At 42.1% G+C, this 18349-nt stretch overlaps 1 protein-coding gene across 1 annotated transcript; it reads right to left on the reverse strand.

Moving 5' to 3' along the window:
* Positions 1-721: 721 nt before the first annotated feature.
* On the reverse strand, positions 722-17367 carry MEIOC (meiosis specific with coiled-coil domain; the record flags this gene model as incomplete). The annotated part of the gene is made up of 8 exons (XM_082778969.1): positions 722-945; positions 4240-4420; positions 8325-8459; positions 10052-11909; positions 13349-13453; positions 13580-13737; positions 15293-15418; positions 17362-17367. 8 exons carry the CDS (start codon positions 17365-17367, stop codon positions 722-724), a joined length of 2793 nt encoding a protein of 930 aa, XP_082635095.1.
* Between the last annotated feature and the right edge of the window lie 982 nt (positions 17368-18349).

The raw sequence follows: 18349 nt of genomic DNA on the forward strand, positions 1-18349 counted from the left end.
ATGTCATATTTTGATTATGTTTAAATACTTTAAAAGAGGTTCTTTTTTTTTTTTTTTTTCCCCAAGAGCATGCCCAAATGATTTGAACACATTCACTAAATTGCATGGTTTCACAACAGCAATTTTATCATCATTAATTTAGTAGAACCTGGTGCATTTCCTTTCACAAACTTAGATTCTAAAATCTCAAATTCATAAATATTAATATTTTAAATATTTAATTTTACATGAATATTGGGTACTTTTAGCATTTTCTTCCTGTTTCCAGGTATTAGTTTGATAAGGAAAACATTTTTACATCACAATCTTGTCTGATACTGGCTGGACACCACAGTAGACTACAGTCTTTAAGACTCATTATTTTAAAACCTACTTACTAAAGCAAAACTAAATGAACTTAACGGAAGAATTTTATACCAGGGCTCACCTGTAAAAGTTAAATAATATCTTAGCTGTTAGTTGTTTAGCGAGTCTGATTGTTTTAAATTAACGCATCAGTTTTTACATTCATCAGGCTTTACTACATCCTGATGCTGCCTGTAATGTTGACAGTTTAAGCAGAACTTGAGAGCCCTTAAGAAAATTCAACTTCTCATCAAGGTAGAGATTTAAATATTAATATTAGTTGTTTGAACTTCAGAAATAATTAGGAGGATTTAATGTATCATCTCTTCACACATACACACTGCAAAGTTTACTTCTGTATGCAACTGATACTTCATTAGTGCTTGCTTATTTCAGCCCTCTGATTTAGGATGCCACAGTCGTTCAGATTTTCACACACTTTTTCTTCAGGTTGTACTATCTCCTGCAGAGCTTTCTCCGTAACTACTTGTCCAGCTGAAGGTTTAGGTAGGGTCATCTGGAGCGCGCACCAGAGAGTTGTACGTGCTTTCCGTGTTGCTACACTCATCTCTTTAATTGCCAGAGCAAGTGCAAAAACATCTGTGAGGGTGAAAGGTATTTTAATCTTTATTACAGAGTTAATCAGCAAGCATTACTGGAATTAATTCACCCTGGTGCTGATAAAAAGAGCAATACCTTTTAGGCCCTTTTTTTTAGTCTCATTTTGTGTCTTTTCCTTTAGGCCCCAATAAAAGGTATATGGAATTTAGGTACTTATTTTGTCGAAATTCCTACTTAGCTCTCATCTGTTATTAAGAGCACCTAAAGCCTTGCAATCACCTCAGTGTTTGGAAGTATTCCATGTACACACACACTGAAGGCTTCCTCCCCAAGCTCATTGCTGATTACTCACAGTGACCTCTTCAGATTAATACACTGGATCCTTTGCCCATCTTGCCTAATATGTCAGGCAAGACAACTGAAGGGATAGCTCATTTACAGCATTTTATTAGAGCATACAGATTATGTTCGACAAAAAAGTGACAAAACCCACCACTTTAAGATAAAACGAAGCAGAGGTGATGCAGTGGTCCATCTATATAACAGCTCAACACTTACAACAATCATTTAATGCGTAGATAATTCTTTGATTTCAATTCCAGCCTCTGTGAGGAAACAAATTTAATACCCTCTTCTAGGCACTGTAATTTTCACTCAGAACTTGCATGTTATTTTGAGATAGGGGCACACTCCAGTTAGAGCTGGTTAACACCCCATTGCATATTGAACTGCACAGAAAGCATGTGAGTACTTGCCCACACTTCCATGGGGCTTGGAAGAAGTGGAAGACGAAGATTTAAGATCTGCTCCTCCAAGCACTGATGCTCAGTAAGCATGACTGCAGTTTCATTCTACTGCAAAAAGCTGGCACATACCTTCAACTAATATTTTTGGATGCACTGTTCTAGGTGAAAGTATCTCTCTCCTGGAGATATGAGGGGTACCTCAGAAAAGGACAGGAAATAAAGGCCTAACTTCACTTCCTCACCAGCTCATCTGGCTCTCGCTCAATGGGCTGATTTCTGTGAAACCCATTCTGAGATATCTTCTGCACTGTGACCACTGATTCCTATATAGTTAACGCTATAAGTAGCTGGAAGGAGTGATACAAGAAAGTTGATGTAGGTAACTATGAAGAATCACAGATGAAATACACTTGTCCAACACAAATGTCAGTCACCCGAAGAACTCTGAAAGGATAGCTCTGGAGAAATTAAGGACAGAATACAGAGTGGGAGGATTTTATGACTGACTTTTGAATTTTCAGAATTCCAACTTTTCACACCAAACTTTGTAAAATCAAGAACAGACCACAGGAATGGTAACATCTGGACTGCCTAGAAGAAGCTAAGAAACAAGTGACACTCAGATAAACGTGTATCTCAAAGCAGTAAGATAGTAAGGTATTTGATCACTACCACGTAAGAAGGGAAAATCCCAGAGGAATAAGGAAGAGTTATTTTAAAGTCTTTAGCTGAATGCAGTGTCAGAGTTACAGACATTAAAAGGTCTTTCCCCCCCTTAAAAAACAAACAAAACAAACAACAAAAAAACCCAACCTGTAACATCTAGATTCTTCTGAGAGACCTTGAACATTGCATCTAGGGCAATCTCAAAACAGAGGTATGGTCACAGATGGCTCTGGATGCTGCATTGAAAGGTTTGATGGGTGTTCTGGGTGACAGATGGCACTCCGTATAAACCCTTTTCTCATCACCACTTCTTCCAGAACTTCATTTGTTAAGTGGTCATGAACATTTACAAACAACTGCCAGATAGCTTGTACAGTTCTGCAACTCTAGTGTGTAAAAGCAGAATTTTTCAGACTCATGTTGTGCATGAAGGGGCAGATAAGAGGCAGCTCAGCTCCACCTGCTTCCCACTGAAGTAAATATGTGTTGCAACAAAAGTGAAGTAGCTGGGAGAAGAAAATACTATTGTTTGTCCTAGAATACTGGACACAATAGGCAGGTTCTGCCTTGTAAGATACTTCATATCCTATCAGATGGAATAGAAAGGTGCAGTGGAAACAGGGTTGAGCTGGAGGACACCTTTTCTCAAGCAAAACAAACCTCACATAGCAAGAAAGTTCTGCCAAAGAGAGGAGATGCACAGCTTCAAGTGTTTTCCTCAAGGCTTTCCCAGACATGCAACAAATGCAGTTACTAGATTGAATATTCTACTGTCTGAAAGTCTCCCCAGTTGCCATAACAAGCTAACATGTTAGAGACAGTCAGCAGGGAAGAGAGGTAGGCACGGAAATTGCGACCCATCTAGTTCAGTCGTCAGGTCCCATTGTACAAACCCCACTTCTTCTTCTACTGGGGAACTGATCTTGAGGACATCTTGTCTTTGCCAGTCTACTCGGTTCCAAAGAGGTCACTGATCTGGTTGAGGAGTCAACACCAACAACTTGAATGGGCTTAACAAAAAAAGTGACAAGACCTTCAAGGTAAAGAGAGATGAGAACGATTGTGAAGAGGCGGAAAGGGGAACTGCTGTAGTGTAATCCTGAGAATTGCAGAACTGCATGATGGGACACACAAAAGGCATAAAGTAATCCAGATAATTCAGTTTGGAAAGCGAGTCAGGAAATGAACGGTGCAGTCACAGAAATGTAGCAAAGTTCCAATACAAGGCCATAAAGCAGAGTATTACAGGTGGCAGGACTTTAACCTGACACACCTTGGGAACAATGACAGAAGAGAAGCTGCCATTCTGCCTGTGTACTAGCAGAAGATTAAGCTGAATATTCTGTGCATTTTGGATGCCATTAAGAATAAAAACATTCTGACCAATGTGTCATTGTATATTCATCCAAAATATTACTTGCATTTTATGTCAATCTATGACAGAAATACTTAAAGAGGGAATCCATTCATAACTCAAGGCCATCTTGGTCTCTTCACAGATTCAACATTCAGATACCAAGTTGTACGCAGAAACACAAACAGGACTAGAAGGGTGATGGTAACAGGACTATGAAGGACTGGAAGAAGAAAGAGGCAATAGCTTAGTATCATCTCCAATGCCAAGCTGCATTACATAAAAAACCCACTGTCTTTTATTAGTTGCTAGTTTATTAGTCAAATAAATGCAATCAAAACTTATTTAAACGATTTGCCTCTAAAACCCAATGTTTTACCGTGTCCTCTCAAAACCATCATTTAGAAAGCATAGTCTGCCTCTCTCAAAGCTGAAAAATAATTTAAGATTGTAATTTATTTTAAAATGAAATAAAACAGTAAGATAAAAACCTTTACAAATTTTAATACAGACTTGCAACACTTGTGGAATTTTTCAGTTGCCTTATCGATGTAAGCATAGTTATACCTCTGTCATCTTGGCATCTGGGAGCTCCTTGCCTCTGTCGATTCGAAGCATTTACAATTTCATCTTTTCTACGTGACTGCACTACATGAATTACCTCCAGGTGTTTATCAAGAGCAGTAGAAATGTTAGCATGAAGAGGAGAACTGCGAAGGCGCTCCATTTTTCCCAGCAAAGTCACAACCTAATGAACATTTCACACGTTACAAGAGTTCATGCTGTACTCACCAAGACTCACATGAAAATTAACCAGAGTAGGAAGAAAAGGTTAACAATAACCATTATTTTCCTTTGAGAACAGTTCATAAAGTTATAATTGAAGTAGTTAAACTCTTACCTGGGATTTTTTCTTCTCCAAAAACAAAGCTGTAAAATACATGGGTGTGCACATGATAACAGCAAAACCTACAATAACCAAGTATTAGGACACCTGCTTACTCGTTAATAATGGATATATCCAACTTTGAGACAAATTTGCAATGGGAGGTGGTTCCATGAAACATGCCCTCTTCTAAAACAAGATCACCATGGCCCTACTTTCTGTCAGCAATGCTGCAGCTACCTGGGTGAACACCAGTCCCACCAAGACTGGCCAGTTTTCACCCAGATGATCTCCTTGCGGCAGTGTAAACCAAACGGCAACACGGGAGAGCAGCAGTCCCAATTCCGACTGGCTAAAGCCAGATGTGGAACCACTAACTGAAGATGGGCCTTCAACACTAAAGGAGTTCTCTCAGAGAATACCAAGCAAAAGCATCCAAAAATCATTGTTTTTTTTTCAGTCAGTTGAAAACCTGCATCTCTGCTGTCTTGTTTACCTTACAACAGTCACATTAGTATGAATTTTCCCTGGGTGAGTGGTTCACAGACCTCTGCAGAACCTGGTTTGCAGAAACGAACACAGAATTCCAAAACTGTAATGCTTACAGGACAATGGCTACACTTGATGATCTATAAAGAAATCTGATGATTAATGGTCATCCACAGGTTAAAAAATTACCAGGGGCTTGGAGCACAGTGCAAAGCCAAGTTCTTGATGTTTCCTCGCAAAAAGACTGTAGGATTTTCTAAGAAAAGGACAAGCCCTGAGTTTGTAAGATGTAACAGTGGGAAACAAAAGCATTTGAACCAGGACAATTTGTCCAACCTGCCCCAAGTACCCTCAGAACAGACTGTTGGCAAGACAATTATTTTGACAACAGCATCCACAATAGCAGCTAGGGCAGCCTCCTCCTTGCCACCAGGCTCAGGAGTGAGCATTTGGGAAGAAGCAAGGTCCCACTGCCAGAACAGTCCTGCTCTCCCTTAGGTCATGTGAAAGCCTTGAAAAAACATAGGCAGAAATAATTTTTGTGAGTTACTGTGACAGCAGCAACCAGTAAACTCAAAAAGTGATGATCTACATTAAAAAAAAAAAAAAAAAGTGCGAAGGAAGCAAGGAGAACTTCGCATAAACAGCTGAGGAATCAGTGACTAGGAAAGGAAACAGAAGTTAAGACTGTTTGAAAATCACTAGAATTGTTTCTGAAGAAAAAGACAAATCTTAAGGAGTGGAATAGCAGGATTATATAAGCAAGTGAAATGACATAAGATGATGCTGACAGTCATTTCCCAGTCTCGCTTAGAGTAGTTGATGGTTGGATTTGATGATCTTGAAGGTCTTTCAGGCTAAATGATTCCATGTGCTACTCTTACGTCCAGATCCACAGGAGGAGTTCGGTTCTGCAAGACTCATTTTTCAGGTACCACAATCTTTTCTAACAGGATCACAGTGGCAAGTTAAATGTCTCCATTCTTTATGCTATGCCTGCATACCACGTGTCTAAAATCAAAGTCCACAAAATCATCAAAACTGGGCTGCCCCAGCAACCCAAGGGGAACCACTGAAGGCTCAAATGCTCCAATTCCCACCCCCTCACGTTTTTCAGAAGTTTCTTCTGAACTCCAAAGAGAAATTTGCTCCCACTTGCGCCTCAGAGGCATTTCTTAAGCCTGCCCTCCCTTGTAAAGCACAACCAATACCCTTTGACTGTCACAGGGCTTGCTGAATAATTCATATCCTCATGTGGGAACAGCAGAAAGCCAGCAGCAATGTTGAGGCTGACCACTGGAGTGGCATGCTTGCAGGGAAACAGCGGAAACAGCCAGCACCGCACTGACCCTACAGCTCAGAGGTGAGAACACACCATGGAGTAAGGACTGAAGTTTCAGGCCCAGCTTCGATGCCTGTTCGTCACAAAACAACATCTGTGCATCAGGGACTATGATGCTTCACCAAGCCCATACAGACAACCTCACGACTAGAAACAACTTCATATTTACTCTCTCTGGCAAAAATAATTGTTAGCCCAGAACAGAGAGGCTTCACCAGGAAAGACTGAAGGTCCAGGCTCCAAGTATCCCCTAGCAGGATGGCATTCTCCAGTTACAAAAGAGCTGTAGATTTACATTTCCCCAGGCACAAAGGAGATGAGAGTCTGTAGAGAGTTGATTCTGGTTTAAAGTGTTTTTAATAGCTACTGATGGCACAGTGAAGAAAGCTATTGTCACTTCTCCTACAGCTATTGTTCTGGAACTGAGAGCAACTGCAAGTGGAAATCTCAAATGAGAAATGCAAAGTCTGTGACCACCAAGAGGATTTAACTGGATGCTCCACACTCTGAAGAGCTAATCCCAGATCCAGCCAACTTGAACCTTTGTGCCAATGTTTCTCTTTGGCTGTCACTCAGCTTTTTGATGTTAGAAACCAAGTTAAACAGCCCTACTGTGCTTTCAAGCATCCTTGAAACTACTTTTCAGCTGCCATCTACCAAGCATTTGTGGCTCTTCACCATGAAGTTTGGTTCCTCAAATGGCTGGACAAGATTAAGTCCTATTTTAGACAAAATCTTACAATAGTAGGACAGGGACAGGCAAGCATTCTCAAATTCAGGAGGTAACTTCCAAACACTGCTCTTTTGGGGTTCACAAAACAGTAGTTTAAAACGTGTCCACTAAGACTTCAGCCTATCAACACATCTTGTACTATTCTCGCTACTCAGACATATGAACAAAACCAGGCGGTTGCAGAAGACTGATTTCAGCAGGCTGTGAGCAAACACAGTTCCGTGGCTTATTTTTACCTGTGCAAGACTGGTGAGACTGCACCTTAGCACCACTGCCTCTGCAGCAGCTGAGCTCAGTCGCACTGGTTCCTCCAAAAACCAGCATTTTTCAGAACAGCCACCACCTTTAATCTCATGTCCCTTAGCAAGGACGAGCTGCAGTGTCTCTGCTTTCGGCACACACTTCTCTTCCTCCTGCAGCACGGGCAGCCTGGCTCTGGCCTCTCTGCCTCAGAACAGCTGGATCAGGCCATCTCTGTTCTGTTGGCAGCACAGATTGGCGCTGCGTGTGTTTGTCTCCTCCCTCTGGTCTCCCTCGCAGAATTCTGCGCAGGCTGCTGCCTCAGAAAGCAGCACGACGTTGCACACTGGCACCATCGTTTGGCCACAGAGCCACACGCAGCCCAAACAACACCAGTCTCGTTTACAGGTTGTGGCTGTTTGGCTTAAGAAGCAAATGAATGATGTAGAAATTCAGTCTAAAGTTGCATCTAATAAACACTCTGCAGTAACAAATACACAAGACTCTTAAGCAAATATGTCGTAATGTCTTATAAATGTTAATAAACACCTGCTTTTTAGTGTGTACAAATCCACAAAGAACGTTTCTCTGCTGAGCAGGGGCAAAAGAGGTGTTCAAAACAGAAGAGCTCAAAATGCAGGCACATCTCAGAGCTGTGCAAGCAGCTTGGCTAGATTAGACTGATTACTGGCATGGCATGCACGCTTTTGAAATAGAAAACACACCCGGCATGTACATAGGTAAACGTGTGCCTCCGCTACTCAGTGGGTTCTCTGCTAACAGAGCACAGAACCTGGAGCTGTAAAAATTCTAGCTGTGCCTGCTGAAGTATTATTCCCTGCACAGCCTTTAAGAACAAAGCTATTTGGAGATAAGCTGCTCTGATAAATTTACATATCTTATGCTGTACTCTAAGATCCATGTGATAAGTACAGTTTTTTTATAATCTTTCTACAACTCACTCTGGCTTGTTCACGTAGCTGATCCACAATTAAGCGATCAACTCTTGATGGGTTTGATGTCAGCCTTGGAATTGGGGTGTTGTTAGTACTGGAAACTTTTTTCCCTGGGTAATTCTTAGCAAGAGCTGATTCAGTCTGCAGGAAAACAAAAGATAACTCCCTAAGAATGTAAGTTGTGGGGTGTGCTTTATTATAGAAGCAAGAAGTGTAAGATGCACAATATTTTTTCCCTGGGGTTTTGGATTTTCTGAAGTAGATAATGCAGATTCAGACACCTGGGATTTAACCATTTTGTATGACAATCACCTGCATTAAACGAACAACCAGCTTACTCAAAGCAGTTCAAATAGAGTAATTATGGAAAGATAAAGCGTGGCGTATATGTGGCATGCAGAAGTGCCACGTCTTCTCACTTCAATTACAGCCTGCATCCTTTTTTTTTTTTTTTCTGTAAATAGTATGGAGGCAAGCAAAAAATACAAGGCAAAAAAAAAAGGGCAAACGGGTATAGACCTCATCCAAAAAAAAAAAATAATAATAATTGCCTAAGTCAGCAATTAAGATTTTGTAGTTTCATCAAATTGCACAAAATGTAGGCTTTTTTGTTGTTGTTGCTGCTTTATGTCAAATCAAATATTACTTACCTGTAAGAAAATTACTTTGAAAACTGACCGTAAAATTTCAAATTTCAATCTCATTCAGTCCAGTACTACGTTACTCTCAGACACCTGTAACAACAGAGACCTAACTAAATCTGTTTTAAAGTTGCCTTTCTTAGATAGTTTGGTGGTGGTCCAGGCAAGGCTGCAGCTTCATTTTCTCAAACATCAACCCTATTTCCCTCTAACCACTCTATTCAAAGTAACAACTGGCTTTTGTCACAAACTGCTTTGCAAAAATCTACATTACATCCCCATTAAATTTATTTCGTTGGACTGGGAAAACAGTCCCAGTAGTTCCACAGAGAAGCTAACAACCAAATAACCAGCCCCCAATACTCCCTGGTTACATTTGGTCACAATTCCCTCAGAGAACATGATGGTTCCAGCTTGATTCTGAATTTCCGTACCACCGAAGCTGAAGAAATTAAGCTAGCTTATACATTTAACAATGGGAACCCAAGGCACTTAGACTGATTACCAAAAAGGGCAACTGCTTTACATAGGGAAACTGCTTCCTACAGAATTGTCTGAAGCTTTTTAGTTTAAGTGTTTTAATGTTACTGTTTCTTCAGTTTCTGGGAAAAAAATATCACGACACTTCCCACAATATATGTTAGGTTTTAAACATCAGGGAAACAGAAAAGTGAGAAGAACACCTTGAAAGAGCTGTGATTCTTGAAAGGATTGATGTTTAGTCCTAATTCAAAATAGAATTGATGTATTTGCCTTGCAAGTTTCCAGATGCATTGTTTCTTGTGCTAGAGTGTATTTTTTTCCGTCATACAACAAACCTTTCCCTGAACCCCAAACAGAAACTGAAAATGCCACCAAATTCCTGCTCTAAGTGTAACATGCAGTACAACATTGGGTATGCTCCAAAGCAGGCTATAAACCTTTGAAACTTCTGTATTCACTCTCCGATATATATGGAAGCAAAATCTTTAAGTGTTTCAACTCATAACAGTGAGAACTACCCATGTTCTCTAATGGGTCTGACCTTTGAGTGTGATGAGATCTTAATTAAATCTGTGCTATGGCATATTAATATACATTTTTTTTCTTTACCTTCTTTCTTTCTTTTTCCAAAGCTCTCCACTGTTCATAACACTCTTCTAGTCTAAGATGGAGCTCGCTGGCAGGTCCACTACGGGTTTTAACTTGCCTTTGAAATCCAAATGCTGGTACAAAACCAGAAAAAGAGCCGTCACCATACATCATATCATTAAAGTAAGGATAGAAGCGATTTAAATCATCACAGGAGAACAAGTCATAGGACTCCATCAGAGGGACAACTGAATGGCCAAATGGACGAGCGGATCTCAAAGGGAATGTGCTTGAACCAAGCTGCGGATTACGTCTCAAGTCACCCATCATGCAATTATTGGGAAAGCTGGAGGCCTGTAGGCGAGTCACATGGTTGATGGCATTACTGTCTCCGCTTCCCTGCCTGAGACTAAACTGTCCCTGAGACTCCACTGGATCTTGGTACATGTTCTGCAACAAACTGTCTGCGTGTTTTTGTCCTTCCAGATCGTAACGTCCACTCTGTGTCTTCAACTGAAAACAGTGTTTGTTCAGATTTTCAATGATCCCAAACTGCTGAGCTGAGTAATTTTCACAGAATCCATTTGGCTGCTTTAATCTCTTGTCACTCAGATAGTCAATGAGATTCTCTTCTCCAGACTTAACCAGTGCCTCCATATAAGAAGCAGACTGTGCTCGTTCTGAAGGGTTATAACGAAAATCAAGACTTGAAAAAAACGAAGGATTATCTTGACAGTACTTATGAAATAAATTACTATTTAAAGGGAGGTTTGAAGATGATAACGGAAAAGAATCATTAGGATGACTGAAATGCTTTGGAAAAGCAGATAAATGATTATTCAGTTTCACCAAAGGACTTGGGCTCTGAAATGGGACAGAAGCAGTGCTTTTACTTTGAATGTTCATCCAAGTTGGCCTTACATTAGTACCTGCTGAAGTGTTTGCTGAGTTTGGTAGTAAAGGAATTGATTTACAGTATTCAGAATTCTGAAGATCAGACTTGGAAAACTGCTGCTTATCTACACCATTTGCACAGTCACTATTTCCTGGACAAGCTGTAAGAGATTTCAGTCCATAGTCAAATTTTTGTCCCAGATCAGTGCAGAATGAAGGCTCATTAGAAAATTGTTTTTCTGATAGAAGTCCTGCAGCCTTGGGAAATGTAAAGTTTTGCTGATCTGGAATTGTATCTTCTATTTTTTTCTGAGTACCCGATTTAACTTGAAATAATTTAGTATAGGGTTCTGTGTCCAGAGACGATGCCTCAGTTGTTCCATTTACTAACTTCTTGTTTTCTTGGAGGCTACAATTGGTGCTCTTGTTAGGCTTTGCTTTACCAGAATGAGAATACTCAGTATATCTACTATAATCCATACTTTCGTTGTATCTGTGAAACTGTGGAAGAAGTGTTTCTGCCCGCTTTTGGTGCAACTGCACATCTGCTCCTTTGGGACAGACCTTCTCTCTTCCGTAGGAGTAAGCATCAGCTCCCGAGTCTTTAATTACTTCTAAATACCCCACTTGAGGTGTAAAGGTGTTCTTTATATATGGATAGTTCTGATATATAGGTGTTGTCTTAATATTCTCACTAGTCTGCATATTGCAACAGTTGACATGCTCATTTTTAGGAGAGTATAACCATTGCTCTTCAAGGTCTATACCAGTAAACCCGTGATAACATTCATCTACTTTTTGTTGTGATGCAAGATTACCACTTTGCAAGTACTGTTTTTCAGCAGCAGATGTGGATTCACTACCATAAAAACCTTGTTGCGAAACAGCTGCAACAACTGGTCTTTTAGTTTCTGACAAGTCATGGTGGTCTGCAATTCTGGTTGCATTCATGGGCCAAACTGACTTTAAGCTGGAAGAGCAACTCCTTGAAAAACAAGAAATACACGGTTAGATTCTGTCCGTAGTGCTCCTCTTCCATTCCCAAATGCAGGAAAAAGTTTAAGCATCCAATTCTCCCCCAACCATTTCTCTTAATTGATTAAAGGATCTCTTTCTCCAACTTCTATCTACTCCTGTAACCTGCTCGGCTTCCTGTACCTGGACTAGACGGCTAATTCTGGCTTGCCTAAACCAACCCATAGACTTTGGGAGCTATGTACAATGCCTTCAAGCCTTGAGTGATGCATACATACCAAATATGTCCAACCAATTCTTTCCAAGTATTTACTATGCATTATCTCCAACATATTCCTGGTGGATAAACAGGTTAAGATTATCATACTGCTCAAAATACCCACAGGCCTTCAAAGCCACGACAGAGTTCTCCAGACAAAATGCTTCTGTGTATCATCTTGCTTATTGCTTCAGAATCGCTTGAGTTTCACACTGGCTTACGCTGCTTCTTACAGGTAAATCAACTCACTAAAAACAGGTTTCTCAGCAAATTTCCTTTCCTTCCACTAATTACCATGGATTAACACAGGAACAAACACAATGTGTCAAGGAAAGCTGTAAACAGGCTAAGTGAAAAATGGAACAGTAGCTGGTTCCAGCTGAATTTGGCAGTACTGAGAACAGAAATCCAGTCAAAACTGGCTAAAGCAAAGGAATTACCAGGTACATACTTTGATCAAGAATGACTCTCTCTAAAGTTTTCCTTCACTTCAGCAACATAACTCAGCAAACATACAGAAACCAGTAGAGCAGTTTGGGGAAGACAGGAAGGAAGAATGGTGCCTGCCTTGGGAACCGGGGTTCCTTTCTTATCTCTTAGATCTAGAAAGCTCAGATTCAGAAAGAAATGGGACCTGAATTGTTCTGTGTCAAGTTATCGTAACTACCTAATGGTTTCTTCCAGCATTAGAACATCAGCATAATCAATGACATTTAGATATATAAATATTGCTTAAGTGGCACATCCATAAAGAAATACTCTTCCCTCCTGCCAATTCAAGAGTGTGAAAGAATACTGTTTCTATTTTTGTGTATTCTTTCTATGACTTGAAATCAATTAATAAAGAACCTAAAGCCTGAACCCTATCTTGATCTAAAAAATTAAGCCAAGGTATATGCTCAAGGAGATTTATTTTAATACAGCATTTCTAGGAGGCTCATTAAGAACTTATTTTAAAACTTCTAATAAAAGAGTTCCATAAATACCAGAAAGCCAAAAGCTACTAAACTAATATCACAAGTAAAATACTAGAAGATTAGGGTGAAGGAGGGGAAGTTGTGAAGAGTATGAGGACTTGCTTGCTAGCAGCTGACATGAAGATGACAAATAGAAAGCAGATGCAGAACAGTGAGGGTAGTTTTTGTCAGAGAAAGTGAATGACAATAGTGCTCTCACGGCAACCTACTCACCCCTCAGCACAATATGGCTGCGATTTATCTTGTTCTTCCAAGATGTTAGACACTAGACCATATAAATCTGTTTCACTGCCATAATCATTCCTTTCAGTCTGAATTCTGAGAACAAATTGAATATAAATTGAAATAATTACTTTGTTTTAAATATTTCATTAGATTTAAATCACACAAAACAACAAAAAAATCTATTCATTCAACACAAATGATCTCTGTCAAACTGCCTACCTGGACTTCACATTAATCTGGAAAGCGGCAGACTGCTTATTGTCATCTCCATACACAGACCACGGTGCATATAGAAGGGAAGGGTCCGCAGGTGCAGAGTATTCTGATGTTGAAATGGAAGAACTGTAGGTCTGAGGTAGGTCTACATTTTCTTCATTCTGCATTTTATATACAATAAAAGCATTAATTTCAATATTAAACACTTTTTATAAATATTAAATCAAATTGTCATTTCATCATTCTACCAGGTTGTACGTGAGTTTACCCCTGGGGTAACCAGATCACGAGAAAAAAACACAAACCACATGGTTGTAGTGTTATGTCAAAAAGTAACTTCTGCTACTGGCTACTGCTCAGTGCAGATAACAATAGAAGTAAAAATTCCAGGCCGTATCAGCCATAAACTTTATGGCTATGAAATGCAAAATGAAAAGAAATCTAATATACTTAACTATCATGGCGCTTCCTACTGGCCAGACTAATCCTCCTGCTCAACAGGCTGGTTTATGTGAATGCTTGGACTCTATGGCATGCCACTCAAATACCTGTTGCAAGATCTAAGCTTCTCCTTCTCAGTTTTCTTTAGAATAGTCATTTGTTCCTCACCTTGTTACAAATGTTTATGCTAACAGAAGAACAAAGCACACATCGGAACATTATCTTCCTCAACTTCACTACCCCTTCATCTCTCACATTGAGTAACACTTCATAATATCTCTCAATCTTTTTTTAAATGCTTCATTAGACACCCTCTAACCAAGTCCTAATCCCCTCCCTTCATCCTTACACTTTATTGTTTTTGACTTTAACTCTCAGTCACAATCTCTTGATTTTGCTCCTGTGACTTTCCATTTTTTTAATCCAGGTGAGCTCAGTACAAGCAACTTCAAAAACTGCTTTTTAGCTTCAGATGTCCCTTTACTCTAAACCCATTTCCCTCTGCTGGCTCTAAACACTCCACGTTTCAGCATGCCAGCGGTTAACTCTTCCATGACTTATTCAGCTAAATTTAGCACATCTGCAGCTGAAGTCCTAATTTCTCCTCCCACACATTTTGCTCCGCAGTCTCTCTTGTTGGTTAATGCTACCTCTACACATTAATCAGCTTTCTACATAAATGCCTGTGTCTTCTGTCACTCTGCCTCTAAAACCATGAAATGTTCAAATGGAACTCATCTGTTGTCCTTTCCCTCTTTCCAGTACTGTCAGCCCCATTTCTGTGATGTTTGGGATGAAACAGGGAGAGAAAGTGCAAAATAAACAAAGGTTTATGGGAAGTTCACGAACTATGAAAGTTGAGAGGGAGAGAAGGGGTAGAAGGCCCTATGGTATTTGCAGTTATTCTGTTATTCTCAAATTTGAATCTCTCTTAGGGGGAGTTTTCTTGGAATTCTGGGTGCAGTGGGGATGACAGGGAAGCTTTCAAAATCTATCCCAGCACAGCAGATGGTACCAGGCAAAATCTGAAAACAAAAGTGAGGCAGCAAAAGATGGGATACACAAGTGAACAGCCTTTATTGTGACTGTACTAAAAGAGTCACTGCCATTTCTGGTGCGCATCACTACCACAGACATGTAGTGTGAACAAATCAGGCACTGTAATTGGTGTTCTCCAGTATAAGAAAAAATATTAGAAATATTTTTGACTGTTTTGCTTACAAACAACAAAAACTCTTACAAAGATATAAAAAAAAAAATTATAATCAACTGAACCTGTGATTTGTAGCAACCATACAATGAGCCAGAGCCCGTCATTACACTACTGAATACATCAGTCAGCCTCCCGCCAGCTTCCGTGCTACTCCAGCAGCGACTGCCACCTCTGCATGCAACTTTAGGCTATGCAAGACAAGGGGGTAAAAACAAAGAGGTAGAAGGACATAATTAAACATAGACCTGAAAGTTGTAGATCTTATACCAACTTTAACTTCTCTAACATTTTCACTTACCTGTGCATTCTGCTCATGAGAGTCCTCAGCAAGTTAGCTCTACATAACGTCATTACAACACTTTCAGATTTACTCTTAGATCCAAGTTTGATCCAACAACCATAAGAAATTCACAAGGTGCTTAAAGACAGAGGAGGTGCAGGTGAAGAGGAAACCTGTGTTCTTCGCTGGGCTTCTGAACAGCAAGAGCAGACAGGTTGTTTGGCCATCTATGCACCATGAGACACCTCTCGTCTTTGGTGATTCTTTCATTGCTGCTCTTATTGGATATGTTGTGCTACATACACACACATACGTGTATTTTCAGATTTCATGAGCTGTAATTTTACTGTAACGCACACACTGTGAGCTACTGGGGAAATGTGCCCCATTCTCTAACACAGGGAAACAACCTCCACCTAAGAACCGCCCCCACCACCGCCAAACTGGATGTGCTCAGAAAGAAGCAGCCAGCAGGAAAAGGCAATGAAAACACGAAAACCTTGGCTTTTTTTCCCTTTTTCAGAACACTAAGGTACACAATAAAAATTAAAGTTAAAATACAACTGATTAGCTAAAAAAACAACAAACAAACAAACAAAAAAAAACCAACAAAACTTAGCTCAGAAATGAAGTTATTTGCATACTATTAAAAATGTTACTGGAGCACCTAAAATCATAGGCTCATTTAGGTTAGAAAAGCCCTTCATGATCACCAAGCCTAACCACCAGCCTGCCCTGCTGAGACCCATCACTAAAACGTGTCTGTAAGTGCCACGTCCACACGTTTAAGAGACGTGTGAGACACGTTTAAGTGACAGGTTTAAATACCCCCAGGAACAGGGATGCCACCAGTCCATGGGCAGCCTGCTCAATGTCTCATCACCACTTCAGTGAAGAAGTTTGTCCTGACATCCACTCTAAACCTCCTCTGGCACAACTCGAGGCTGCTGCCTCGCATCCTAGCACTTATCGCCTGAGAAGAGACCGGCAGCCACCTCACTGCCACCTCCTGTCAGGAGCTACAGACGAGGCCTCCCCTCGGCCTCCTGCTCCAGACCAAGCAGCCCCTGCTCCCTCAGCTGCTCCTCACAATTCATTTTCCAGTCCCTTCACCAGCTTCATTGCTCGTCCCTGCATTTGTAACGCTTTCTACTTTCAGAAAATATACAAGTTTGACAGTGCTAACATTCCGAAATTATTTGGAATTAGCGCTCTTCTCTAAAATGTTTTATCTATAGGTCCATGAGAGGAAAACGCGGTCCAGCGCGAGCTTTTTTCTTGTTTACATCGCAATTACACCAATGTATTTTAATACATTGGTTTCTTCAGAACACACAAAACCAGAAACAATGTGAAAAAATGTGACTTTTTAATCCAAATTACGCCATGTTTTCTCCTCAGTAATCTCCTCATCCAGGAGGGTCACACAGCACTTACTGTGTACTTGCACGGCGTGTGATCTCAGAGAACGAGGGCACACAGGGACACACGGACACGGGGAGCCCCTACAGACGGGTTACACATCCCCATCCCCACCATCATTTTTCCCAAATAAATTTTTATACGGCTCTTTAGAGCTTGGCTTTGCAGCGCCTCATGCCAGTACTGGCAGCCTGCACCCCTCACAGGCGGTGCCCACGGCCAAGTCCCAGCAGTGAGGGCGCTGAGGGAAGCGGGCTGGTGACAGGAATCCCAGCGGGGCACAGCGCCTCGCCCTCCTCCAGTCCTGCTCCGTTACCGGCACCCCAATTTCCCCGCCTGGGTTCTGACAGGAAAAGTGCAGCGACCCGGCCTCCAGGGCCTCGCAGCCGGCTCCTCGGGCTCTCCCGGCCGCCCTGCGGCTCGCCTCACCTCCATGGGTGCCCAGGACGGCTCCTCCCGGCCCCCAGCGCTACCGGTCCCCGGCGCGGCCGCCCCCTCCCCGCCCCGCCATGGCGGCTGCCTGAGGCCTGAGGCGGCCGTTAGCCTCCGCCGGGGCAACCGCCGGCCCCGCCCCGCGCGCCCGACGCGATTGGCCGGTTCCTGAGGGAGCGGGCCAATGAGGAGCCGTTCTGGCGCCTCGCGCCTCCCCGCGCCGCGTGAGCGCGCCGCTTCTCCACGCGGCTGTTCGGGCGTCGAGAGTTACGGGGAAACGGGGCTGTATTCCGATTGGCTCCTGCCTGACAAGGAGTAGCCAATGAGAAATCAGCTCGCTCCATCCTCCCGCCCGTAGCGGCTGCCGGCCGGCCTATGAGGGCCCTCGAGGGAATTTTTCACCCGGAGACAGCGGCTGCGGTGTTGGGGCGGCCTCGCGCTGCCCCCCTCAGGCGCTGCCCCCCTCAGGCGCTGCCCCCCTCAGGCGCTGCCCCCCTCAGGCGCTGCCCCCCTCAGGCGCTGTCCCCCTCAGGCGCTGTCCGCGGCGGCTGCTGTGTGCCGGGCACTGGCAGCAGGGCATTCCCGGGGCCCTCTGGGTCTGTGGGCAGCCCTCCCAGCGCCCGCTGCGCCGTGCCTAAAAAAAAAAAAAAAAAAAAAAAAAAACACAACAAAACAAACAAACAAACAAACAAAAAAACACCTAAAACCCCTGAAACCAAACCCAGCTTGGTTTTCACTGCTCCAGCTATTTCTGTGCAATCTAGGGATGCTGTTTTTGCTGCCATAACTGCACGCTGACTCTTTTTGGATAGAGGCACGGATGTTTTCTTATGACTCGATGACTTGTTTTGATGCATCACTCCCATCCCTGCCCAGCCCGCCTCCAGCGCACCACAGCAGGTTCACAGGCAGGTCACTGGGACAAGCCTGGCTGCTGCAAAACGCTTTGTGCTGGGCCTGATCCTGCCCCCTGCGCCTCCCTAAG

This window comes from Aythya marila (assembly GCF_965140915.1).
Source record: "Aythya marila genome assembly, chromosome: 25".
In the NCBI taxonomy this organism is placed as follows: domain Eukaryota; kingdom Metazoa; phylum Chordata; class Aves; order Anseriformes; family Anatidae; genus Aythya; species Aythya marila.